The following is a 24,196-nucleotide window of genomic DNA, read 5'->3' on the forward strand; positions in this document are numbered from 1 at the left end:
CACTATTGCAAAAAAAAAAAAACATTTTACATTAGTTATTTACAATATGTTACTTTGGTTATGTAACTGATGTCAATGCAGACAATGCAAAAAGTCAGACATATTTTACATGGATTGTTATGTCTTTGTAATTTCAATCAATATTGCAAAGATTTCAAATTTCAGTTAATGTAAAGATAGAGTGACAAGGGCAACATAAAGAAATGATTTTAGTATATATTACATGGGTTGTTTTTATTAACCAATGTAATATCTCTCCAAAAACCATTTTTAAATATGCCTATATTTAATTCTTTCACAACCTCTCATTACCAATAAAAAAGTAGGCAATTGCTAAGAGAGGAAAAGTGTATGATGAGCGTTGACATTTCGAAAAAGGAGGTGCCACACATGACAAAATACCCAACCCAAATTCAAAACAACAAAAGTAAGAAAATGATCATTCCTCCTTACCTATAAAATCAAATGTGAAAAATTGAAAAACTGAAAAACCAAAGTGATATGTACCATTTTGGTGTTTCCACTAATTTGCTTTACAATTTTTCAGAAATGAAAAACAAAAAAAAATGTATTGCTACATATAAAAAATGTAAGGTTAAAAGGAATAAGCCACATGAAATTGTTGACGAGGCTCATCGTTGAACACCCATTTGCAAAGTGACATTTTAAACCACCACCACAAGCAACAACAAAAACTACCATTACATAGAACAATGTCCAATACCTAATGGAATATTTGTGTCAATATGCACAAAGCGTCATGACCGTTGATGCTACTAGCGAATTGACTGTCAGTGAACATCAAGGGAGAGAGCCTGTTAAGACTTTGGCAAGTGTACCAAGTCGCGCAAGTAGTAACCGGTAAGACCGGGATATCGTTTCCCAAGAGACTCGTGTATACTAAATATTTGCGTAATTAGTGACTAATTTAAGCTAATGAATAAATTCATAATTTGGGGTTTTTGTATGAAATTAAATTTTGCCTAAATAATTAAAATTGAACTTGGATATTAGAAGGCTCTAGGAAATGGTAAAGACTAGAAATGCAATGGATTGATATTGTTGGAGTTAGACTTCACCTACTTCACTCTCATGTATATTAAGCAATAAAACTCTTCTCCATTAATTACTAATGTCAACCCACAAGTTTACTCAAACTCTAATCCCTTAGTTGAATGAGCCTAGGTTTCCTTATTTAGAGTCAATTCCTTGAATCCCTAAATAAACAAACCCGCTTTACAAATTAGGGTTTAAGACAACTAATGGGTCAAGTTCCATTCCTAGATACAAGTTCCATTAGGTATCTTGTTCCAATTCAAGGTTTCAAGAGATATTTTCCAATACCTAATGACCCAAATATCATGCAATGAATGGGTAAAACAAAGCAAGCTTTAAATGCATAAACAAAGATACTAGAAATTAATGGAAGAAGCATATATATATTCAAACCATTCGAAAATACATGAAAGTTCAGTGGCTACATCTAACCCCAACAAAAATGGGTTTAGCTCTCCATTGTCATGGAGAGCTCAAGCTTACAAAATGGAAATGGAAGAGGGAGGAGACACAAAGAGGAAGATGGAGCTGTTCCCACAAGCCCTAGCAGACCTCCAAGTGCTCCAAGACGTGTTGTTCGAGCTCCAAAGTGTCCAAGATAGGTTTCCCTTCGCGAAAACAGAAGAAAAAGAGCCAACTTGCCACATCAGCGAAAACGCGCGCCTGGCGGAAGGGTCTCACCGCCAGGCGCTAGCCATCAAACAGTGACAAATTCCTCATCTACCGCCCGGCGGTGTCCAGGTGCCGCCAGGCGGTGGCCAGCAGTAGCGCTTGTCTGGCGCTTGTCTGGCGCCTGGCGCTGGCGGCCTGTTGCGCCTGGCGCTGTCTTTGTGTCGCCGGGCGCTTCCTGTTGATATTTTTGCTCTTCTCCTTGCTATTCCGGGTCACTCATTTATCTGGACTTTTGGAGCAAAGCTTCCAATCTACAAAAAAAGACACAAAAATGGGGATTAGTGGTATAATTAGATCAATGTAACCCACAATGTATTTATTTACAAAAGTAAGGTAAAATTGAGGATTAAGTAGGTTAAAAGCTTTGGAAGAGATGATTTTGCTAATGAAATATAGCTTGGATAATGGTAAAAATTAACATTATCAGAGCCTTCAGGCACTTGTGCGTTAGTGGCATGACTTTTCGAGAACCACACATAAGTTTGCATATGAAGAACAATTTTCGCAACAATTTTGTAAGCAACCAAAGTTGAGTTTACTACATCGATTAGACTAGAGAACTTGTGTCATAACCTATATATTACATTAGTTAGGATATAACTTATGTAATACACATTTTTTTATTACAAAAATGACACCATATTTTCAATAACAACGGTTTCATCTAAATCGACTTAGTATATTGATGTTGAAAGTTCATTTCGTACAAGTAATATCCATAAATAGTGGATCAAGTTTTATGTGTATTCTTTCACTCTCTTGGATGTCATGTGATTTTTCACAAATTCCCTTTTCCTCATAAATTTCATTAGAATTCACTTCGTTATTTTCTCATTATATTTATATTTTCTTCAAAATCACTCAATATATAATTTTTAGTCTCACTTTCCCCTTTTTTTCCTCCTTCAATAATTGGTTAAGGTGTTGGGAACGGTAGGTCAGACAAGTCTAAGTAGTTGTTATAAGAGAAAATGAGGAGAACACAACCTTTCATTCTACTTAATGAGTGAATTTTCGATGACAAAAATTTTTGTAGTTGGGAAGAATGTAAAATCCCCTTTTTTTCTTCTTTTAAAAACTCATGGTCATTTTTTTTTAACAAAACATAAACGTTGCACTCACTTTCTCAAAACAATTTCTCTTCAAACCCCCCCAAATTTCTTTCTTTAAGAACTCACCCTAATCTCATCTTTTTCTCGATCAAAGGCTGGGGTTGCAATCATCGCGAATAGCTTTTCAATTCTACCTTGTCAATTCCTCTGTTCGAGTAAATTAAAATTCTCTTTCTCCTTGATGTCCAATCTATTTTTTCCTTGCATGTGATCTTTTTCGAGTTGCATGTGCTCCTATAGCCTTTATTGTCACTCTCAATTAATCAGTGGTTCTTTTGGTTTGGTTTGATCATTTTTCTATTGTCTCTTGGTTGAGTTAAGACATTCCCAATTTCGAAAGCTTTTTGGAGTCTAGAGTAGTCTACAACAGTTCAAAGGTGAGGGAAGCTGATTATTACATTTTATATATTGTGTTTTATTGAAATAGTTGGTTATGATTTTATATGTTGTGAACTTGGATTGAGAATTTTGTTTTGGTTGGAATGGTACTGCACTTTGTTTGATGAATTTGTCATATAACATGTAATTTAGTTATGCTAAATTGGGTGTTTGATTTATTGGGTGGTTTGGTATTTTGTGAATGGAAGAATTCTAGGTTGCGCAATTGTTCAAATTGGTGATATTTGAGAAGTGTTTTGCAATAGCTATAAACTATGAAAGGGTAATAAGTGCCAATTTGAGCAATTAAGCAAGCTAAATTATGCCAATTCACGACTATGTTGTCATGGCATTGAGCCGTAGCATAGTGGCATTGAGCGTTAGCTTTAAAATCTCAAGTCAGTGGCATTTTTGTGACAAGACACTGAGCAACAACTTTTGTCGTTGAGTGTGCTCAAGTTAGAGAGCTCCAACGCCCTGAGGTGTTGGTTTTCTCTACTGAGTGCCCTCAAGTCAAAGAGCTTCAGATGTTGCCAGCGTTGAGCGCCAGTATGTGTCGCTAAGCACTCCCTTAACAGTGAGTCTCTGTGAGATTCTACATAAATTGACATGTGGCACTCACTTTAACATTGTTTGTGAAAACCTAACGGCGAAGACCAAATTGAATCACTTTTAAAAGATCAGGATCAAAATGAATTAGATTAAAAAAGTCAGGACCAAATTGAGACGAAAAAAAAACCTAAATGACGAACTTGACACTTTTTAATAAAAACAAGAATTAAAAGAATAATTAAACCAAAAAAAGAATGCATTAAACATTGGTGGACCTTTTAAGGGGTAGGGGTGTCATCATGGACCTCCTTTTTTTTGAAATTTTTAAATTTAGGTAGTATATATTGGATAATGATGAAAAATTAATTATGTATCTTTTTATTATTGTATAAAGCACAACATTTTGATGTTAATAAATAATAAAACATAAAATCAAATATAATAAAGAATAAAATATTTATTAAGATATTTTTTTATTTTCTTTTTCATTATCTTTTGAGTTACAAATTGTACTCATCTTTCACTCTCACTTATATTCTTTTTGTTTTTTTTTTTGAAGAAAAAAAAAGGAAGTTGGATAAAAACTCACTAGTTTTGCTCTCATTTCTTATATGTTCTATTTCATTCTTAAAGAAAAAAAAATGTAACTATCTCTCGTTTCATTTGATAATAAAATATTAGTATAATAGTTTGTATTATTTTGTTATCTCATGAGCCTTTGTATATCTATTTTTTTTGTGAATGTAGAAGAAAAAGTAATATATAATATATTTTTCTCATAACCCATTTTTAATTGTGGCTTGATTATCATTGAGTTTTCTTTAGTAATTATGTATATGAATTTTCGATTAGATTATGATAAATTATTTTTTAATTTTAAACTACAAAAAAAGTATATTGATAAAGAATAAAAAAAATAAATTCATTTTTTTAAAAATCAAATGGAAGCCACATATAAAAATGAAAACAAGACAAATTTACATATTCCAAACCATGATACTAATTATCCAATTATTAAATTAGATGAATCTTTTTTCAAGATCCAAAGAATTACGGATGATATTAATCATTTAGAAGGTAATACATGAAAACATACTCGAATATAGGAATATCGAATAAGTGAAAGAGATGAAATTAAAATAGTTTATTTAAATTGGAATTATATTAAATACAACTTCAAAACTATAAATTTTGAATAAATTATTTTCACTTCTAAAATTATTTGTCATGATCCGTCGCTAGCAGGGCACATTACACATTCTGGTTCTTAAGGAAATGAGAAGCCTCCACCAAGTCATAGGAGCAATTTATTGAAACAACATCTTCAAAACTTGGATAAAACAATTTCTCGCATCAATTCTTTAGGAGCTGCACACAAAAGAAATAAGATCATATTATGAACTTTACACCAGATTCATATATTAAACTGAACTAATGCACCTAACTAAATCCCTGCAGGGTAATCAATACTCTTATTTTATTTTATGGGCTAAATATATTTTTTGTCTCTAAATTCTTATATAAAACATTTAATATTTATAATTGTAAAAAATATTATTTTCAACAAATATGAAAATTATAATAGTTTGAAAATGAAAAACATATTTAATTTTATATTTTATAATTGACGAATAAAAAAAGGTTCGATGACTAAAAAGAATATTGTACCTTCTAAGCCGGTGAAAAGATTACACTGACCAATAGCCTGCCTTAGGAACATTTCTACTCCACCCACAGTTGTTGCTCCTGCAGCATCTGCTTCCTTCAATAATCTTGTTCTTCTTGGAGTATATACAGCATCAAAGACTAACCAATAATGTTCCAAAGTTGCCTTGAAGAAGAGAGCAGCAACAATAATTTTTAATGACAAAACTAAGAGTGCATGTGTACATTTCTTTAATTAAATTTGAAGTTTCACTTTTGTAACTTATGATACTTTTAATGAAAACTTTTGTCAAGGAGATCAATGAAATGAGGTTTCAATTCTGACTAGAAAATAAAACTTAAAATCTGTATCTATGTTTCTGTCCCAATTTATTTGAATAGAGTGTAGAACCTCTGCCACTGGAATTCTGTCAGTGTTTGGATGCATTCCTATGGGTGTTGCATTTGCAAGAATTGCCCCTTTCTCTGGCTGAAAGTTGACCAACTCTTTGTAAGGCTGAGCCTCACCAGATACAGCACAGGCAAGAGATTTTGCTCTGTCTTTTTAAACAAAATTAGAGAATAACAGAACATTTGTCAATGCAAAATTGATAGTAATAATGTGCTATAGAGATACAGAAATAATAATGAAACAAAAATCCAAGGGCAGAGAAGAAACAATTCACTGTATTGAAATTTGGTATAAGATAGATGTTAGGTTCTCGAGTGAGTATTCATCAAAGTTTCACGTTAAATAATATGAAGAGAAAAATATGAAACTATTGTACAAATGATAAATTGTGTGTTATAAGAGTGTTTGCAATTCTTGTCAAAGAAATTGTACAGTAAAATTTTGCAATTTTTGTCATGCAAACTATTACATGTTGAGTAATAATACTTTTTTAGTATTCATAAGTGTAGGTCAATTATTTGATCAATGGTATATATATAGATTAAGGTAAGGGTGCTTGTGGTGACTAGTACGTTGATGCTGGTAGAAGTTAAGCTCTAACATGAGAAAGAATCAAAGGAAAATTAAATTTATAATAGACAATATATCACTTAATTTTGTACCAAAATCAATGTCAAATATTACTAGACGAGCTCCTCTGCTTTTAGCACCAAATGCAAGTGCTTTCCCTGCACCTCCTGCACCAACTAGCACAAACAATCGACCAGCAAGGGGTGAACCTAAAGATGCTCCACCATCATTGCAACCACGCTCTGACAAAATTTTGATTCAGGGGAATCAGCAAAAATAGTATTAGTAAAAATTACTCCAATTATAATTTGATATTGCCCAAGGTAAGAAGGAGTTGAATTAGATAAAAAATTTGAAAAAAACTTACGAAACTTCGATCAAGCTACTTATATCCTGGTCAAAAAAAATTCTCTAATCAAATAATAGCATATGGAAATTTCTGTTAAAATGTGGATTTTAAATCTAACTTAACCAACTTGGAAGGTGGCATTATCTCTAATTGATATGAAAATAAATATTAATGGATGGTCCAATAGCAAGTGAAATAATAAACATAACAACTTGTAAAATAAGGTTTGCAACCACTTATATACTGTAAATTGATCTTAATCGATGTGTGACTTCCAACATTTTCTGCAACAATAAATGTTTGCATCTAGTAGAATTTTGAAAAATCATTCATTTGTCATTGCTCGATTTAAGAACTTGATGATGTTGGACTTATGAAAATAACACGTCTTGAAAAGTCCCACATTGCCTAAGATAACCTAAGGGGTGGGTGTTAGTAACTATATAATGGACGCTAAGTCCATGATGTTCCTTGTCCCAAGTCAAATACACTTTGAGCTAGTATTTGACTTTTCTTATACTTGATTTGAAGAGTGTGGGTGTACTTGGGTCAAAGTGTCAAGAATGTTTTGTGTGTTATACAAATTTATTGAAAAAGTAATAAGAACGAGAGGTGTTAAGCTTTTTATCATCTTGGCGCCAAGCTATTTTTCTGCAGGACCTCCCCTACGGTATCGTCACCGCAATAGAGTTTAACCACCACATGAGATAAAAGAGGCCCTAATTCTCAACTAGAGGGGACACAAATTTGGTTTGTTATCTGTATTTGAAATTTTCACATTCTCAAATGATGATGCATTTTTTTCCAACAGATGACACGAAATCCTTCAATGACACAAAAGAGTGAACATGTTTGGTTAAAGATGGAAACCGCTCTTGTGGTAGGCACCTAACAATTCAAGCTTTTAAGAAAATTGGCCCTTGATGTTGTTTCACAACCTCATTTGTTAAATGTAAAGGGATCTATTTCTCACCTTTAAGGCATTCATGTACCCTTGGCTTTTAGGATGTTAATTTCTTAAAATTATACCTTTTGGCAAGGTCAAGGGAATTGAACTAAGCATAACAGTGGGGGAGAATTACCAACGAGTGCATCCTCAATTGCAGTAATTGCAGCCTCACAATCTGTATTATAACCAACAAGCTTCCCATCTCCTGCTCTCCTTATGATAGTATTAACAGCTCCTATAGACTGCTTGAACATGAAATGAAACAAATTGATTATGCATTAACAAAAATTCATTATGGAAGAATAGCCGCATCATAAGTCCAGTTTAAAAGAGCACCATTAATTTCAACTAATAGCTTACCTTACTAAATTAATTTTCATTGAACTAATTTAGACAGACTAATCTTTCAGAATAACATATCAGTTTTCAATTATATTTATATGCACCACCAAAACATATGGTCATGGAATAAAGTTACTGGAAATAATACATTGATTCCATCTAGCAGATTTTTTGTTGACATTATAAAACTAGCTTAAATTGTTTAATGGGCTTCTAAAAATGCAATGACTAAAAGTTCCATATTTAGTAGAAATAAATGAACTTTAAGGTTTTGTATCGAGAGTGGTGTCAGATCTCATATGAGACTAGATATCTGACCCAACAAACAACAAACTAGGATAGACAAGCATAACTTTGATACCATGTTAAGAAGTGGACTTTAAGTCCAACTCAATCTTACAAAACAAAATTGTCTTGTAAGATGAGGTTTACACCCACATATATACTGTAATTTGGTCTTATTTCTAATCGATGATCTCCAACATTTATATCTTAAAAGAGGGAAGAGCTACTATGGAAATACATGTTCAACCATGATGTTGGAAAAAGACCTCTACTATGGAACAGTTATATATGATAAAGGGAAGACTAAGCCAACCTGAGCAAGCGGATGGACTTCATCGCAAAACCTTAGAACTTCTTCCTTGTATGGAATCCCAACACTGCAATACAAAAGCAGATGAGAATTTTCCAAACAAGAAATAAATACAAACCTTTAAATGATTGAAGTGATAACAAAACTATTAAACACAATCATTAACTGCAAATTCAAACAGTATCAAGTCAAGATGAGGACCTGAAAGTGAAATATGTGATTCCAGCTTGTAAGTGGATTAATAGAAACATGTGACATACCTAAAACCACTAAAATCAGGGCTTGAATAGGTGCTAAAGAACTCCTTAAGATCGTCAACAAACATTGGGACATAGATTCCATTGTAGTTTACATGTCTGAAGGAAGGATTATGCAATATAGGGCCTTTGCTGTGGCTAACTGGTTTTGAGATGAGCCCAAAAACTTTAGTATCTTCATTGACACCCTCCAATTTATAGGCTTCCTTGAGACTGTCAAGAGAAGGCATTCCTGGGATTGGATTTCCTGCCAATGATCCATAGACAAAGAACCCACCAAATTTTGGACTTAGAAGGTGGCTTATAAGTCCTCTTTCTCCATAAGAATAAGCAATCAATGGTACCTGCAAATTCTAACCAGAGCAAGCAAACATTATAAAGTAGAAACAGAGAATGGAAAAATTACTTTTACTATAACACAAAAATATTGAAAAGATCTGAACAGAAGAGAGAATTGGTTGTCAGATCATATATGTATTGATATCTCTTGTATAGGTAACGCTTGATCAATACTAATTTTCTTATCTTTCTTTTCTTATATAATATCATAGTCATGGATTAAATCCTATTTTAACGAAATTTGTTGATTGTTGGTCTATTGTTTCATCTGTTATAAAGTTACTATTGGATTACCTATTAATGTCTAGTCCCATGCTTCATGCCTAACAATGAGGAAACAAGCTAAATATTCTTGTAACTTCTGTTTTCTTCACCTATCATAACTCTGCCAACTCAAACACTTCTTTTCTTCTAACAATAATAATTTTCTTATCTTCCCTTTTCTTACAATTGCTTTAGTACAATTTATATTGGAAATACTACCATTGAAGAGATGTAAGCTTAACAAAAAAAGAGGAAAATTCATGCCTGACAATGAGGAAACAAGCTAAATATTCTTGTAACTTCTGTTATATCAGCTGCATGTGTAACAAGTTTGATGATATCTGATCCAGTTGCTTGCATGCGTGCAACAAGTTGAAGGAGTTCTTCTTGCGGAGGGGTGATGCCATCCACATAGCAAGAAACAATTATTTTTCCATGACTATTATGATTTCTCTTATGTTCCACCAAGGCAGGAATACAAGAAGCTTCCTGAACAACCATACAGTGTAAGTGAAGGAGACATTAAATGAGAAAATGTAAGAAAAATTTATAAGTCATTCTCATCATTAAAATTTGTGCATCTATCATATATTTGACATAACTTCTTCAATTTCCCGAAGAAAAAAAAATTCCCAATGCAGAAAAAATTATACCTTCAACTCAACCTCTATGAAATCAGCCCCCAATTCCACAGCTAACTGCAATGCTTCCAGTCGCATGCTCTCATCGCCTTTGGATAAACTACCGTCCCATTTTTTCCTTTAAACAAGTAAATAGAGCAAACACATTGAATGCATTGAAAGAAATATACAGACACTAAAACATGATCCAAACTCACCATCTCAAACTCAAAATCTTAATTCAATTAATAATGTATAGATTTTCTTCTTCAGTTCTACTAAATGTGTGAATTGGACTCCTACTAATATTCCCAGCAAAACAAAGATAATAAGAGATTTGAGATAAATTACCTGTTAGCAATAAGCACGGGTAGTGGTTTATTTTGAAGGATGATTTTGAGGTGAAGGAGAGGGTAGAAGTTGGTGATGCAGTCCAGCCTAACCTCCACTGTATCAGCACCTTCTTCCTTTGCAAGTTTCATGTTATTCACAATCTGCTCAACAGATACAGATTCTTGTTGATTTGTGATTGGAGCACAAATGTTCAACACTTGGTTAGCACTACCCATTTTGTTTTGATTTCTGAAACAATTCAAGAACCACACAGGAGATTAGTTGTTAAGAGAACCAAAAATACAGAACAAGGTCTCTGGTGGTTGTGAGTAGCTATCCCTAACTCACACGGTTCCCACCAATATGATAAAAGTAATGATTTTAAAACTCATTGCAGGACAGCGTTGTGACCTTTCGGCTTCAAAACCAGTCACATGAACATGACTAAATAATAATATGACTATTTAACCCAGACAAATAAGAGTGGGTTCTATCAGATTGAATCTAATAGAATAAACACAATGCTACACTCGTGAGAAAGAGTTCATATTTTTTATCGGGTTTTTTTTGTTTGTTTTATACTCGGTTGAGTATTAAAAATAAATTATGTTGTTACTTTAATTTTTTTTAATATGTTTTAAGATTTCAAAACTTGTGATCATCCGCATATTTGAAAGTGCAGTAGAAAATTCAAACAAGAATCTAAATTCATTAGTATTTTAATTTTTTTTTAATATATTTTAAAAAACTTCAAAATCGTTTGTGATTTGTGCATTTTGAAAACAGGAAAATCCAAATTTGATAAGAAATTAGGCACTCGGAATTAAAAGTTTGACTAACTATCAATTCTCGTGCAAAATTTTAACTAACTACGACTACTCGTGCAAAAGTAGAATATTCTCTTAGAAATCTTTCGGGTCTGTCATGATATTCAGATTTGGGTACTATCGTATTATATTATCTCGGATAAATTTAACTTTCGGTTTGAATTAGTGTATTTTAAAATTTTGGAAGTCCTTTATATTTGAAATATGTGAATTTAGTCATTTTTAATCAAATTTTATTAAATTTATTTGACATTTCAAGCACGTTTTTTAATAGTATTTGACTTAACATTAAAAAAATGTGTGAAACAATATAAACAACTCAAATACAATCCTGAAATGCATATGAAACATCAAATAAATCTAATAAAATTTAATTAAGAAAGACTAAATTCATGTATTTCAATAAGTGAAGGACTAAATTAGTTCAAAGTTTCGAAATAAACTAATTTTAAAATTCACTAGAAATTAAAGGACCAAAAACATATTTAACCTGTTATCTATCGGAGTAAACCGATATAATATAAAAAAAGTAAGATATAGTATTTTTGAAAAAGTTTTAAATCATGATTTTTTTTTCTTCCTAAAATATTGATTGACAAATACAAATTTAATATTTTTATGATTTTGAATTATATTTGGAATTGAAAATTATTTTGAATTTTATTAAAGTTTATTTGAATTTTAATTAATAATTATAATTTAATTTTGTTAGACTGAAAGATAAAAAAATATATATATTTTTTAATTAAGTCAATTCATTTAATTCATCAATCTATAATAAATTAAGCTTAATTTAAATTTTTGTACTCATTAATAAATAAGTTAAGTTAAATTAAGCTAAATTTAAATTCTTTTGACTCATTAATTAATAAATATGCTAGGTTGAATTAATTTATTAAATAATCCGTGGTAGAGAGGGACGGATAATCTATTTTGAGAGCACAACCATTAATCAATGATGTCTGCGCACAATTGATGCACTTGACTGTTTGCTTTAATATCCATCATCACACAAGAATTGGACTTCACGTATAAAAGAACGACTGAATCACTTCGAATTAGGTTTTTGAATGCATCACGTCTTCTTTGGTGACTGTTGGGTAATTAATAGGATTTGTATAAAATATAATAAGACATTATGGGAGTTTTTTTTTTTCACAAAGTCCCTGTAAAAAAAATTGTAGATATTTTAGGCAGATAAACTCATTATTCATTGAATAAGGTATTGTACTTTGGTGTGTAAATTCAACCCAACTCATCTATTAATATATTTTATTTATTATATGTGTCTTATAAAAGATACCTACCAATGGATAAAGACAACACATATTAAGTTGTTTATTCTTTCTTTCTTGCTTTAATGTCTTTGCTTAAACGTTATCTACGTCTTCTTATCTCCACTTTCTTCATCTTTTAATTTTTTTATTTGATTTATTTACATGAATTATTGAACAAATATACAAATACATATAAATATTAAAAACTATATCAAAATAAAAAAGAAAAGGAATATAATGTTTTTTGAATTTTATATTCATTTTTATTTTCTTAGTATATGTTATCCAAATCAAACCTAATTTACTACTAATCAATTGCATTTCATTAAAAAATGACAGATATCCAACCTAATCTAATTCAGATTACTTTAATTCAACCAGGTAATAATAGGATCGGATGAATGGTTACACGAAGTGTAACTCAACTATATTCAATTTTTATCTTTAATATGTTTTGAGCATAAATAAATAAAACGAGCAAACACTTAATTCTTTTAATCGCCTTTTAGATGCTTATCATTATAACAAATTTATTAATTTGCAACAAAAAAATTCACCTGCTTCCGTTCGTCTAAAAAATATATGTGGATATTTTAAAATCCACGGATACTCGTGAATACCCACAAATATTTATTTTTTTTAATATTTAAAATTAAATTTAAATAAAATTACAAAAAAATGTAAAATAATTAAAATTTTATTTAATCTAATAAAATATAAATTAAAATTTAATTTTCATTAAATTTAACTTAATAAAACATAATTTTAATTTTAATTTTGTCCAGATGTACCCACGAATATGAATAGTATGATACTTATACCCGATCCATTTATAAATATGTATTAAAATACCAGTTACCCACAGATAACAAATACTCACGAATACCAACTATCTATCACAGATTTTATCCACGGACACGGATATTTTTGTCATCCCAAATGACTATTATTAAATGAAAACTATAAAGAAAATAAATACTTGTACTAAAATTAAATTATATATATAAACATATACGGTATTTCAGTGTATCATTTTTATGTCTACTTCAGTGTTGTTGGGAATAAAACTTTACCATGCTCTCCATTCACATCGATAACAATATTTCAAATTAAAATGAACTGAATAAAAAGATTATTAACTTTTTATTTGTTAAAATTTCCAACCAATTTCAAAAAGATTCAATCTAATTCAACTACTAATAACTATTTTAAGGATAAAGATTGAATCCATCCAATAAAATGGTATATAAAAAAGAACAAAGAAACATTTTGTAAAACAAAATAAAAATGCATTTTTCAAACAAAATTTTTCAAAAGGGTAAAATTATGAAATATGTATATTTAATTATGAAAAATTAATTGAATTAGTTCTAATGCATTAAGTATTAGGACGGAAAATAATGGAAAATTAATTATCCAGCAAATTAAATGGATAAATTTATGTTTTTATAATTGGTAGATTTACTCGTGACTGTAGATAAATCGGATGGATAATAGAATGTTTACCATTCGCCCATCTTCATCATCTAAGCATAGTAACAGTTAGATCCAAATTCTTGGAGATGGGTATAGGATCCTAAAGAATATGGCAAAAATTTACATTAAATTCGTCGTAATCGAACATTTCTATCGTAATCAATTTAAGATAGACTCATACAGAAGTCATATCCAATCAAATTGGCAACAACAAAAAAGTGATACAAATTTTAAAATTATGAGGTTAACATCCATTCAATACAAGAGTAACAACGTTACAACGGTGAAATTCTCGATGTCTTTCCACACAGCACAATAATTCGATATTATCATACTCTATAGAATTTGCATCTGAAAGAACCAAATCTAACTTAGTAGCCCTTCCTACACAACCAAGTCGATAACATTTAATATGGTTCAATTCGGTAAAGAAACATTACCCCAGTCGATAGTAGCGCTTGCAGACATCAAAGCAACGTCTGAACAGTGTTAATGCTTCCCCTCCCACCAGTAATACAACTATGAACTCATCAAGCTTTTATACGAACCACAAACGAACCTGCTCAGTGATTTAGAAAAGAAGATTGATCAGAGCAACTCATTCAGAGAAGACGAATTTTATACAGACATACTTGTATTTGAGTGCAGAGGTTAATAGGTGATAAAATTAGAGAGAAATAAGAACGAGGAATGCATCCTTATCCTTATTCAAGATAATTGTTACATATATGTTCTAAATAGACTCGGTGGAGATTATTTCCTAGGCTGATAGGTAAGTGTAACTTCCTAGCGACTATTACCCATGACTAAATTCAGTTCACAACTTACATTTCAAACAAACTGAAATTTTTAGAACTGCATTGTTGACTCAAAATAAAGGAATTTACGCATTGCAATGCTGGTAGTTTTATGCCGAGTGCAATGTTGATAGTTTGCCATAATTAAAGGGGCAAAAGAAGCAGAGATAAGACAATGAAAGCATCATTTATCCCAGGTGCAACAGTGATAATGTTTACATTTTACATGTACGGGGACAAACAATCTTGTTTGAATTGTCCTAAATTAACAAACACTGGTTAAGAAAAATAGAGGTTAACATAATTTTTTCTAGAAACAATGCATAAATTAAACTTCTTAAACTGAGGCAATAATAGCAGTATTTCAACTTTATCATCAGCACCATATAATAATTTTATTCCGTAACATAAAGATCTGAAAAGTACGGATCATAATAATTTGAAAGTAAACAACAAGATTATCATCAATCAGGCCCTTATTAAACTAAAACGTTAAACAAAAATTCAGACTTGGTTGACACACAGCAAAGCTATAGTCTTCTGATCAAGACAATAGCAATTTCTAATCAAAGAAGCAAGTTCATGAGCCTCTCAAGTCCCCACTTACGAGGGTAAGACCAGGTGAATATAGGCCCCTTGATTGAGCTGGTTTAAAGGAAAAAGTTATTCTTTAATTAAAATATGAGTTTAAAAATTTGTAATAATTATGCAAGTTTTTGTACAGCTAATCAGTCAATGATGAAGGGCTTGTATATGATATACTGTTGTAAAAGCATACAAAATTAGAATATAATTAAAAACAAATATAGCTACACACTTGCACAACTTCACCCAACATGATTTGATCAAGATACTTGAAAAATTAAGGATGCTCTCACACTCCTAAACTTCACTATAGGCCATTAAATATCAACAAGACTGGAAACCACTTAAGCTTTTCTTTCAAAACTGATCAAATTCTTGTCGCATTTATTTTGCAATAATGATAGATAATCACAGTTACCAATCCCAACTAGCCATGTAGAATTTCCAAACTCAAAATTACTATATGGGATAGCAAAATAATGACTACTATATTAAACTTTTATTTGTAAGTTAAATAATCTATATCAATATGCTACAAATACAAATGTTTAGATATAAAAGCTTACATAACATGAAAAACATCTTCAATAATAATAAGAAGAAGAAGATCCATAATCATCCAAAAACCCAGTCAACAAAACAAGCAAGAACGAGCAAAGAACAGTCTACACAGAGAACAGAGTAGGAACTGATCAGAAAACAAAGACATGGTTGGAAAAAGTCTGACTTGGCTGGAAACTATGCAAATAGCAGTGAGTAGAATTGATTTTATCCAAACAGTGGGCAGGGAATCATATTTCTATATTCTTAACATGAAACAAGGGTTCAATTTTCAAATCCTTTGCCCGAATGAAAGGGATCAAAATTGTGAGATTTCCCCCTAAGCACACATCAGACACCAGAACACAACACTGAATCAATATGGCATCGTGATTACACACTATTGAAAACTATGGATAACCTTTACCAAACTAAGAAGGATAAACATTCATAATGAAAATGAACTCTTCTCTATCCATAAAAGTACTTCTGTAATATGTGGTAGAGAAAAATAAAAATAAAATGAGAAAAAGAAATACACACATGCAGGAAGGTTTGATATATCCGCAGAAACTGCACAAGGAATTCCCAAGTTGGAAAGAGCTCCTCTAATGATCCCGCATGGGAAATAAAGATGCATGCTCATTGCATGTGCCGCTTTGTTTTCAGCTGTAGGTGAATTATTATCCTCAACCGAACCAACATTATCAGTGGATGGATCAACTGACATGCGTGCAAGCCAGCGAAATTTATTATCTTGCAATACAAATGTACCCTGCAACAGAACCAAATACATCCATCCCAATCAAAAACTACATCATAATAATAATAAATAAATAAACACTGCCACAGGATTCAATTCCGAACTCACCCTGTGGTTTGTCTTCAAGTTGTCTATCTGCTTCTTAAATAGCTCAGACCAAAAATCCTTGCAGATGAACTTGATTGCTTCCAGATGATCCGTGAACCGAGGCCGCTCCATGGTATACCTAGCAACAAACCACATTTTCACAAATTCACTCCAAATTCATAATAATTCCACCAGAAAACAACAACGGAGAATTATTAAATTACATACAAAAACAATACAAACTTAACCTACCCTAAATTATCACCACCATCCACTGATGTCAAAGGTTCACCAACAAGGTATGCAATAAGCCTAGATATTATCTAAGAGATTCAGTTTAATTTGATTCTAGGGATTATTCGTATAATTGCGTAAACTATCTAAAATCAGTAGCACTATGGTGTTATTCAGCACAGATCTCCATAAAGAAATTGAAATCCAAATGAAGGTACAAAGATCATATATAACAGTAATTTGATGATTTTATCAGGGACTGGAAACAACCTTTCAGAAAGCTGGTGACCGACCTGATATCCAATGGCCTCGATCCTGCGTGCAGCGAGTTCAGGCTTGTTGGCGTAGAATCGATTGCAGTAACACGCCACCATCTCCGTCAATAAGCTATCAACGCAACTCTCTGATACTTCACGAACCATTCTCTCTCTCTCTCTCTCTAACACGCACTCGCTAACAAAGAAAAACGAAGGAATCAGAATCACTATACACTCTGAATCTGATTAGTCTCACTCCTCGTTGTTGCTTCCCCTGTCTCTCCCCGATTCACACCAACACATCTGAATTGAACTTACTGCACTTAACATGGGCTTAACTCTGTAACATACTTTGGGCCTGAGGTCCATGATTAAGGTCATTCTTTTGATAATTGCCAGGGCTGCACCCCATGTTTTTCTCTGCACCCTCAAAGTTGACTATAATGCCCATTATAATCCTACAAATTATAAATATTTCACGGATTTTAATATACGGTTTCGGAATTTTTTGAGTTTCGAAATTCAATTTTGGAACTTTTTGGATTTTGAAATCCAATTCAGGATTTTTTCCAAATTTCAAAATTTTGTTTTGGATTTTCTTGCATTTGGAAATTAAGTTTTGGAATTTTTAAGTTTTTGACATAAAATTTTGGAGTTAAGAAATCGAATCTCGAAATGTACCGTTTATACGAAAATAATAGAACAAACATTCATTTTTTTAACCTATAATAATATATAAAGATATTTTATATTCGCATTTCATAATATCAGTTTTATTTTTAATTATTTTATAAATAATTTATTTTTAATCTTTATTTTAAAAATTTCTTTTATCTTAAATTATTATTTTAAATTTTTTTATATATCTTATTTTTTAATTTTTTTTAACAATTATTTTAAAAATTAATTATATATTTATTATTAATCTTAACTTAAAAATAAAAAAAATTATTATTATTATTATTCAATTTTTATAATATTGATAAAAAATAACAAATGATATTTTTTTTGGTTTTATCCACAGAACTACAATTATATATATATATATATATATATATATATATATATATATATATATATATATATATATTTTGAAATTTAAATTTTTTTAATGTACATATTATCTATAACAATAAATAAAGAGATAATTTTTTGTATTCATATTTTGTTATTCAAATTTTATTCTTAATTATTATTTTAAAAACTAATTACTTTATAAATAGTTTACTTTTAACGTTAATCCAAAAACCTCTTTTGTCTTCGACAGTTGTCTTAAAAACATCTCTTATGTACATATTTTATTTTTCTAAATTTACTTTTAACAACTATTTTAAAAGGTCATTATATATTTTCTTTTGAACTGAATCGAATCGAATTGAATTAAACTTGAATCGAACAAGACTGAACCGAATTAACTGGATCGGAACGAACTGAACCACACTGAATCAAAACAAATCGAACCAGACCGAACCGAACTATATCGAACCGTAGTGAAACAAAACAAAATGAACCAGACCGAACCGGACCAGACCAAACCGAACCAGACCAGAACGAACCGAACTGAACCGAATCGAACCGCATTGAACCGAACCAAATCAAACCAAGCCAAACGAAATTGAATTGAACCGAACCAAATTGAATTGAAATACTCTTTGGTTGTGCTGAATTTTAAAACACCTTCAAAATAAAAGGAGGAAATTTAAAGAAAAAATTCACACTTTCATAATTAATTAATATAAAGCAAAAGGAGAGTCGCTTTGTAATGTGCACAAAAAATGTCATACCCAAAAGTTTTTTCAACACCAACACCACAATTGTAATGTCCCTCTTAAACAATAAAAACATAATATTTTTCCCCAAATTAAATATAGCAAGTGTATAAACAATAACATAAACAAAATCTATACTTTCAATAAATAAAACATCCAAAGAATAAGCTTGAATTGGTTTGTATTCACCTTTTACACAAATAACTATTTTGTCAAAGTGGAGACCATAGAGTTTCGAAATTGATAAAAGCCTAAATATTTAAGTATTTAAGAAAAATAATATAAGATGATGAAAAAAAAAGTGAAATAGGAGCACTTAAGCATTAAGTATAAAAAAATAAGAAGAATGCAAAAGACATATAAGAGAAAGATAAAATGTTAGTTAGGGTTAAGGTTCAAAATAAGACATACCAGTTGGGTTGGGGGTGTGAGGTGTTAGAATTGTAGTGAAGGTGGTAAGGTGGGATGACGAGAGCAAGGCGACATGGCCTTATATAGTAGTGACAGGGATAAAAAGCTCACGATCATTGTCTCAAACAGTGGTGGTGATTGAATTAAATAATGGAGTGTGCACAGGGTTTAGGATAAAGGCCATTGAAGAGAAAGGGGAAAATAAAATACATAATTCAATCAGTGAGCAGTTAACCGATAAAAGTTCAGTTTTTTAAAAATAAACGGTAAAACAATACAGTTTATTTTTTATTAATTTTTTTAATATAATATATAATTTTTATCAAAAATAGTTGTTTTTTTTTTACTTTAATATAATACATATAATTATAGTTAAGTTTAGTTAGATTAATTTTGTTCATCTATAACAATATATAAAGAGGATACTCTCTTTTGTCTCCATATGTCGTCATTCAAATTTATCCTTCATTATTATTTTAAAAAGTAATTATTTTATAAATAGTTTATTTTTAACCGTTAATTTAAAAACATCTTTTTGTCTTCAACAATTGTTTAAAAACATCTCTTATGTACATATTTTATTGTTCTAATTTAACGTTTAACAACTATTTCAAAAATTCATTATATATTCTTTATTGAACTGAACCAAACCGAATCTAATTGAAGTGGACCAAATCGGACCAGACCGAACTGAACCGAACCGAACCAGACCGAACCGAACCGAATCGAACTAAACCGAAGCAAACCGCACTGAACCGAAACGAATCGAAATGAACCAAACCAGACCAGACCGAACTGAACCGAAATAAACCAAACTGAACCCCATTGAACTGAAACAAACCAGGCCAAACTGAACTAAACTGAAACGAACCGAACCAGACCGAACTGAACTGAATTGAACCAGGCCGAACCGAACCGAACCGCACTTAATCGAATCGAACCAAACTGGCCAGACCGAACCAAACCAAACCAAACCAAACTAAATCGAAATAAACCAAATTGATTTGAAATACTTTTTAGTTGTGTTGAATTTTAAAACACCTTAAAAAAAGGATAAAATTTAAAAGAAAATTTTACACTTTCATAATTAATTAATATAGAGTAAAAGGAGAGTCACTTTGTAATGTGCGCAAAAAATGTCATACCCAAATGTTTTTTCAGCACCAACACCACAATCGTAAGGTCCCTCTTAAACAATTGAAACATAATATTTTCCCAAAATTAAATATAACAAGTGTATAAACAATAACATAAACAAAATGTATGGTTTCAATAAAAAAAACATCCAAAGGATAAGCTCGAATTGGTTTGTATTCACCTTTCACACAAATAACTATTTTGTTAAAGTGGGGAGCATAAAGTTTCGAAATTGGTAAAAGCCTAAATATTATAAGACGATGAAAAAAAAAAAGTGAAATGGGAGTAGTGTAACATTGAGTATAAAAAAATAAAAATGAGAAGAATGCAAAAGACATACAAAAGAAGGATAAAATGTTAGTTAGGGTTAAGGCTCATAAAAAGACATACCAGTTGAGTGGGATGTGAGATGTTTGAATTGCAGTGAAGGTGGTAAGGTGAGATGATGAGAGCAAGGCGACATGGCCTTATATAGTAGTAACGGAAATGAGAAGTTCATGATCATTATCTCAATAGTGGTGATTGAATTAAAAAAGGAGTGTGTGTGGTGTTTAGGTTAAGAGGTCATGGAAGAAAAATGAGAAAATAAAATACATAATTCAATTAGTGAGCAGTTAAATGATAAACATTCAATTTTTTTGTAAAATAAACGGTAAAACAATATTGTTTAATTTTTATTAATTTTTTTATCTTAATATTTAATTTTTATTAAAAATAGTTTTTTTAGTTTCTTTAATATAATACAGATAATTATAGTTAAGTTTAGTTAGATTAATTTTGTTCATCTCTAAAAGATAAAATAATTTTATAAGAATGATATATTCTTAAATATAAAGAGAAAATAAAAGAAACAAAAAATCATAACAAAAATAACGTACAACTAAAGGGAGATATCAAAGATATTCATGAGACCTATCGTTATTATATTGGTCAAGTCAATTTTATCAATATTTTTTATAGAAAAATTAATGATTTCTTTTAATATATTTTATTTATTTATTTTTTAATTTCTTGATTATTTTTTAGCCTTTCATTACTTTTCGTTTTATTTCAAAAGGTCCAAATTGAACCTTTTTATAATCTTGATTTATGTTTATAATTCCTTTTAAAGATACGTTTTTATATGATTGAGCGTACAAATAATTTCATGCTGTAAGAAAAGTAATCTAGTCTACTACTACTACGAGAGATATTCATCTATCCCAATGTAGATGTTAAATTTTGTCTAAAATAACTACAAATCTCTTCTACAGTGGCCAAATATTAAGGGTAAATATCTAAAATTTATAAACCATTTTGAAAATTTCATTTAATAGACAACAATTAGATAATCAAATCAAAGAGATGAAGAAGCACATGACAATTTATTTTCCAGCAAACACGTGACAATGTAAATGCAATAAGTATGAAGGAGGGAAATTTCTACTACATTTAAAGGTTAATCAACAAGTAATTATAAAATATTTACAAGAAGAAATAAAAAATGCATTTTCTACTATATTTAAATAACGTTAACTGATGATTGATTGTGTTTATTCTTTATATATTGTTATAGATAAATGAAAAATACTTTTTTTTTGCGCTCCTATGATTTCTAACAACTGTCACATGTTTCAAAACAACCTTCTACCCATCCTAAAGGGACTTCAAGATGACCTTTTCAACATGATTTTTGGAACAAACTTTATGAAATTCTAAGAACATGATTTCCAAAATAGGGTTTTTGGAAGAAAATTTTTGAAATAGAATTTCTAAAGCATATGAAATACATTTTGTAAAGAGCTTTCTAGACCAGAATTTTCAAAATAAGCTTTTCAGAACATATGAAATACTTTTTTAGATGAACTTTTCAAAACAAACTTTTCAAAACTTATAAGATGTAGTCTGGAATAGGATTTCAAGAACAAAATTTTTGAAACAAATTATTCAGAACGAGTTTTATTGAACAAGCTTCCCATAAATTATCATCGGTTTACACTCTCTCTTACTGCTTCCTCTCAAAAGGATTGCAACAACAATGGAGAACGGAGGTGTAGTGACAATGGCGACGAATGCGGAGGCTCGGTAGCCGCAATGACATGGTTCAACGATGAAAGATATTTTAATATTTTTGCTTTTAGCATGAGAGTTAAACTTAACTCAAATTTCTATAAAATATTAAAAAAATACGAACACACAAGTGCAACAACGCCTGTGTTTTTGCTAAAAAACAAAAATATTACCAATCCATACTTGGTACAACAACAATCTTTGTGTTTATCAAAATATATGCATCAATAAGGTTATTACTATTTCTTCAATATTTGTATACTATTACATATACATTTAATGTCTCATAAGTAAATAATAATATTCAATGATATTCTTTAGTTCTTTAAAACTCAACAACTTATGGACCATGTCTTCTACAAAGAATTAAGAAGACGACTTCAAAGGTAAATAAAGATTTTTTTTTATTTATACATGATTCAATTGTTACATAATATTTCTGTTATTTGTATATATATATATATATATATATATATATATATTAACAATAATATTTACTTTTTTTAAAATGCAGGGAAGCTGAAATACATCCTAGACATAAATTTTTATTTGGCCTCCCAATTAAAGAAATGTTTAAGGATGTAAATCTATGATACTTTTATTGACTATTTTTTTTTTCTACATCATGTATGTAATAAATATATATTTCAGTTTTTTAACGAATGTATATTTAAAGACACCTACTAAAATAGTTTGTATATTTATAGACAAGTACCATTGACTCCATCACATATAGCTCATTAACCCAAATCTTGATCAAATGTATTAAATATTAGTTGATACACAATCTTACGAATTAGTAAGTTACTGTTTTTTTTTTCAACCAATTTAGGTCTACCCATCATAAATTGTCATTGATGATTCTCAATATAATACATATAAATACATAAAAAAAAAACAAACACACAAGCGTGACATCGACTATATTTTCCTAGTTCATATTAAAGATAATTTGACTCCATTAAAAATTACAAATAAAGTTGGTGAATTAATTTTGTTTTAATATATCTATGAAAATTAGATTATGAATTTTATGAAAATGGATTTCTAAATGAATTTCAAAACCTGATCTTGGATTTTTTAGGATTTCCAAAACCGGTTTTAAAGTTATAGAAATCCAATTTCAAAATCCGGTTCTAGATTTCTCGAATTTTAGAATCCGGTATTGATTTTTTTGAATTTCGATTAAGAATTTTTCTGAATTTTAAAATTTGGTCCTTGATTTCTTGGATATTGAAATATGATTCTAGATTTTGGTGAATTTCGACATCTACTTCTGAATTTTTGAAAATTGAATCAAAATCTGATTAGGTATGAATATTTTTTTTCACCAAATTTTGAAATCCACTTATGTGTTGAGTAAAAAAAAATTAAAATTCTATTTTTGTGAGTGTTCACCAGATTTGGAAATTCGATACATGATTTAGTTATTCTGAAATCTGACAACTACATCCCTAATAAAATTAACAGGATTTCTTATTCTAATACAGGAATGTACAAGGACCAGAAAAATAATTTATTGTGTGTCTTGGATGGAAGAAAA

General features: G+C 30.2%; 2 protein-coding genes across 6 annotated transcripts; both read right to left on the reverse strand.

Annotated features, from left to right (window-relative positions):
* Positions 1 to 4,900: 4,900 nt before the first annotated feature.
* LOC114186819 (bifunctional 3-dehydroquinate dehydratase/shikimate dehydrogenase, chloroplastic-like) lies at positions 4,901 to 10,969 on the reverse strand. Of its 4 annotated transcripts, XM_028074851.1 has the most exons (11): positions 10,856 to 10,969; positions 10,463 to 10,693; positions 10,145 to 10,250; positions 9,756 to 9,980; positions 8,892 to 9,241; positions 8,635 to 8,698; positions 7,828 to 7,936; positions 6,489 to 6,638; positions 5,827 to 5,975; positions 5,439 to 5,601; positions 4,901 to 5,138 (listed from the first exon to the last, which is right to left on the reverse strand). In XM_028074851.1, exons 2-11 carry the CDS (start codon positions 10,678 to 10,680, stop codon positions 5,095 to 5,097), a joined length of 1,578 nt encoding a protein of 525 aa, XP_027930652.1. In that variant the 5' UTR covers positions 10,681 to 10,693; positions 10,856 to 10,969; the 3' UTR covers positions 4,901 to 5,094. The 4 variants fall into 4 exon arrangements, 3 of the variants coding, with proteins under 3 accessions (XP_027930652.1, XP_027930654.1, XP_027930653.1); XM_028074853.1 differs by lacking the exons at positions 10,463 to 10,693; positions 10,856 to 10,969 and adding an exon at positions 10,330 to 10,458 and having other exon boundaries at positions 4,902 to 5,138; XM_028074852.1 differs by lacking the exon at positions 10,856 to 10,969 and having other exon boundaries at positions 4,904 to 5,138; positions 8,892 to 9,232; positions 10,463 to 10,842.
* Positions 10,970 to 14,225: 3,256 nt separating this feature from the next.
* LOC114186657 (trafficking protein particle complex subunit 6B) lies at positions 14,226 to 17,600 on the reverse strand. 2 transcript variants are annotated; one of them, XR_003605124.1, is made up of 5 exons: positions 17,301 to 17,600; positions 16,818 to 16,935; positions 16,490 to 16,721; positions 14,465 to 14,583; positions 14,231 to 14,375 (listed from the first exon to the last, which is right to left on the reverse strand). XR_003605124.1 is itself a non-coding variant. In XM_028074628.1 (4 exons), the coding sequence occupies exons 1-4, from the start codon at positions 17,450 to 17,452 to the stop codon at positions 14,555 to 14,557; spliced, it is 531 nt and encodes a 176-aa protein (XP_027930429.1). In that variant the 5' UTR covers positions 17,453 to 17,599; the 3' UTR covers positions 14,226 to 14,554. The 2 variants fall into 2 exon arrangements, 1 of the variants encoding a protein (XP_027930429.1); XM_028074628.1 differs by having other exon boundaries at positions 14,226 to 14,583; positions 17,301 to 17,599.
* Between the last annotated feature and the right edge of the window lie 6,596 nt (positions 17,601 to 24,196).

Source organism: Vigna unguiculata, chromosome 6 (assembly GCF_004118075.2).
Source record: "Vigna unguiculata cultivar IT97K-499-35 chromosome 6, ASM411807v1, whole genome shotgun sequence".
Classification (NCBI taxonomy): domain Eukaryota; kingdom Viridiplantae; phylum Streptophyta; class Magnoliopsida; order Fabales; family Fabaceae; genus Vigna; species Vigna unguiculata.

What these genes read in the sequence shown, in the direction of transcription:
- LOC114186819 (XM_028074851.1), bottom strand. Translation starts at nt 10,680, where the DNA reads ATGGGTAGTGCTAACCAAGTGTTGAACATTTGTGCTCCAATCACAAAT. An exon ending in TCATAGAGGTTGAGTTGAAG is followed by an intron (nt 9,981 to 10,144) that starts GTATAATTTTTT and finishes ATGGTTGTTCAG; the next exon opens with GAAGCTTCTTGTATTCCTGC. An exon ending in AATATTTGACATTGATTTTG is followed by an intron (nt 5,976 to 6,488) that starts GTACAAAATTAA and finishes TTGTTTAAAAAG; the next exon opens with ACAGAGCAAAATCTCTTGCC.
- LOC114186657 (XM_028074628.1), bottom strand. Translation starts at nt 17,452, where the DNA reads ATGGTTCGTGAAGTATCAGAGAGTTGCGTTGATAGCTTATTGACGGAG. An exon ending in ACTTGAAGACAAACCACAGG is followed by an intron (nt 16,722 to 16,817) that starts GTGAGTTCGGAA and finishes GTTCTGTTGCAG; the next exon opens with GGTACATTTGTATTGCAAGA. An exon ending in TATATCAAACCTTCCTGCAT is followed by an intron (nt 14,584 to 16,489) that starts GTGTGTATTTCT and finishes ATCACTGAGCAG; the next exon opens with GTTCGTTTGTGGTTCGTATA.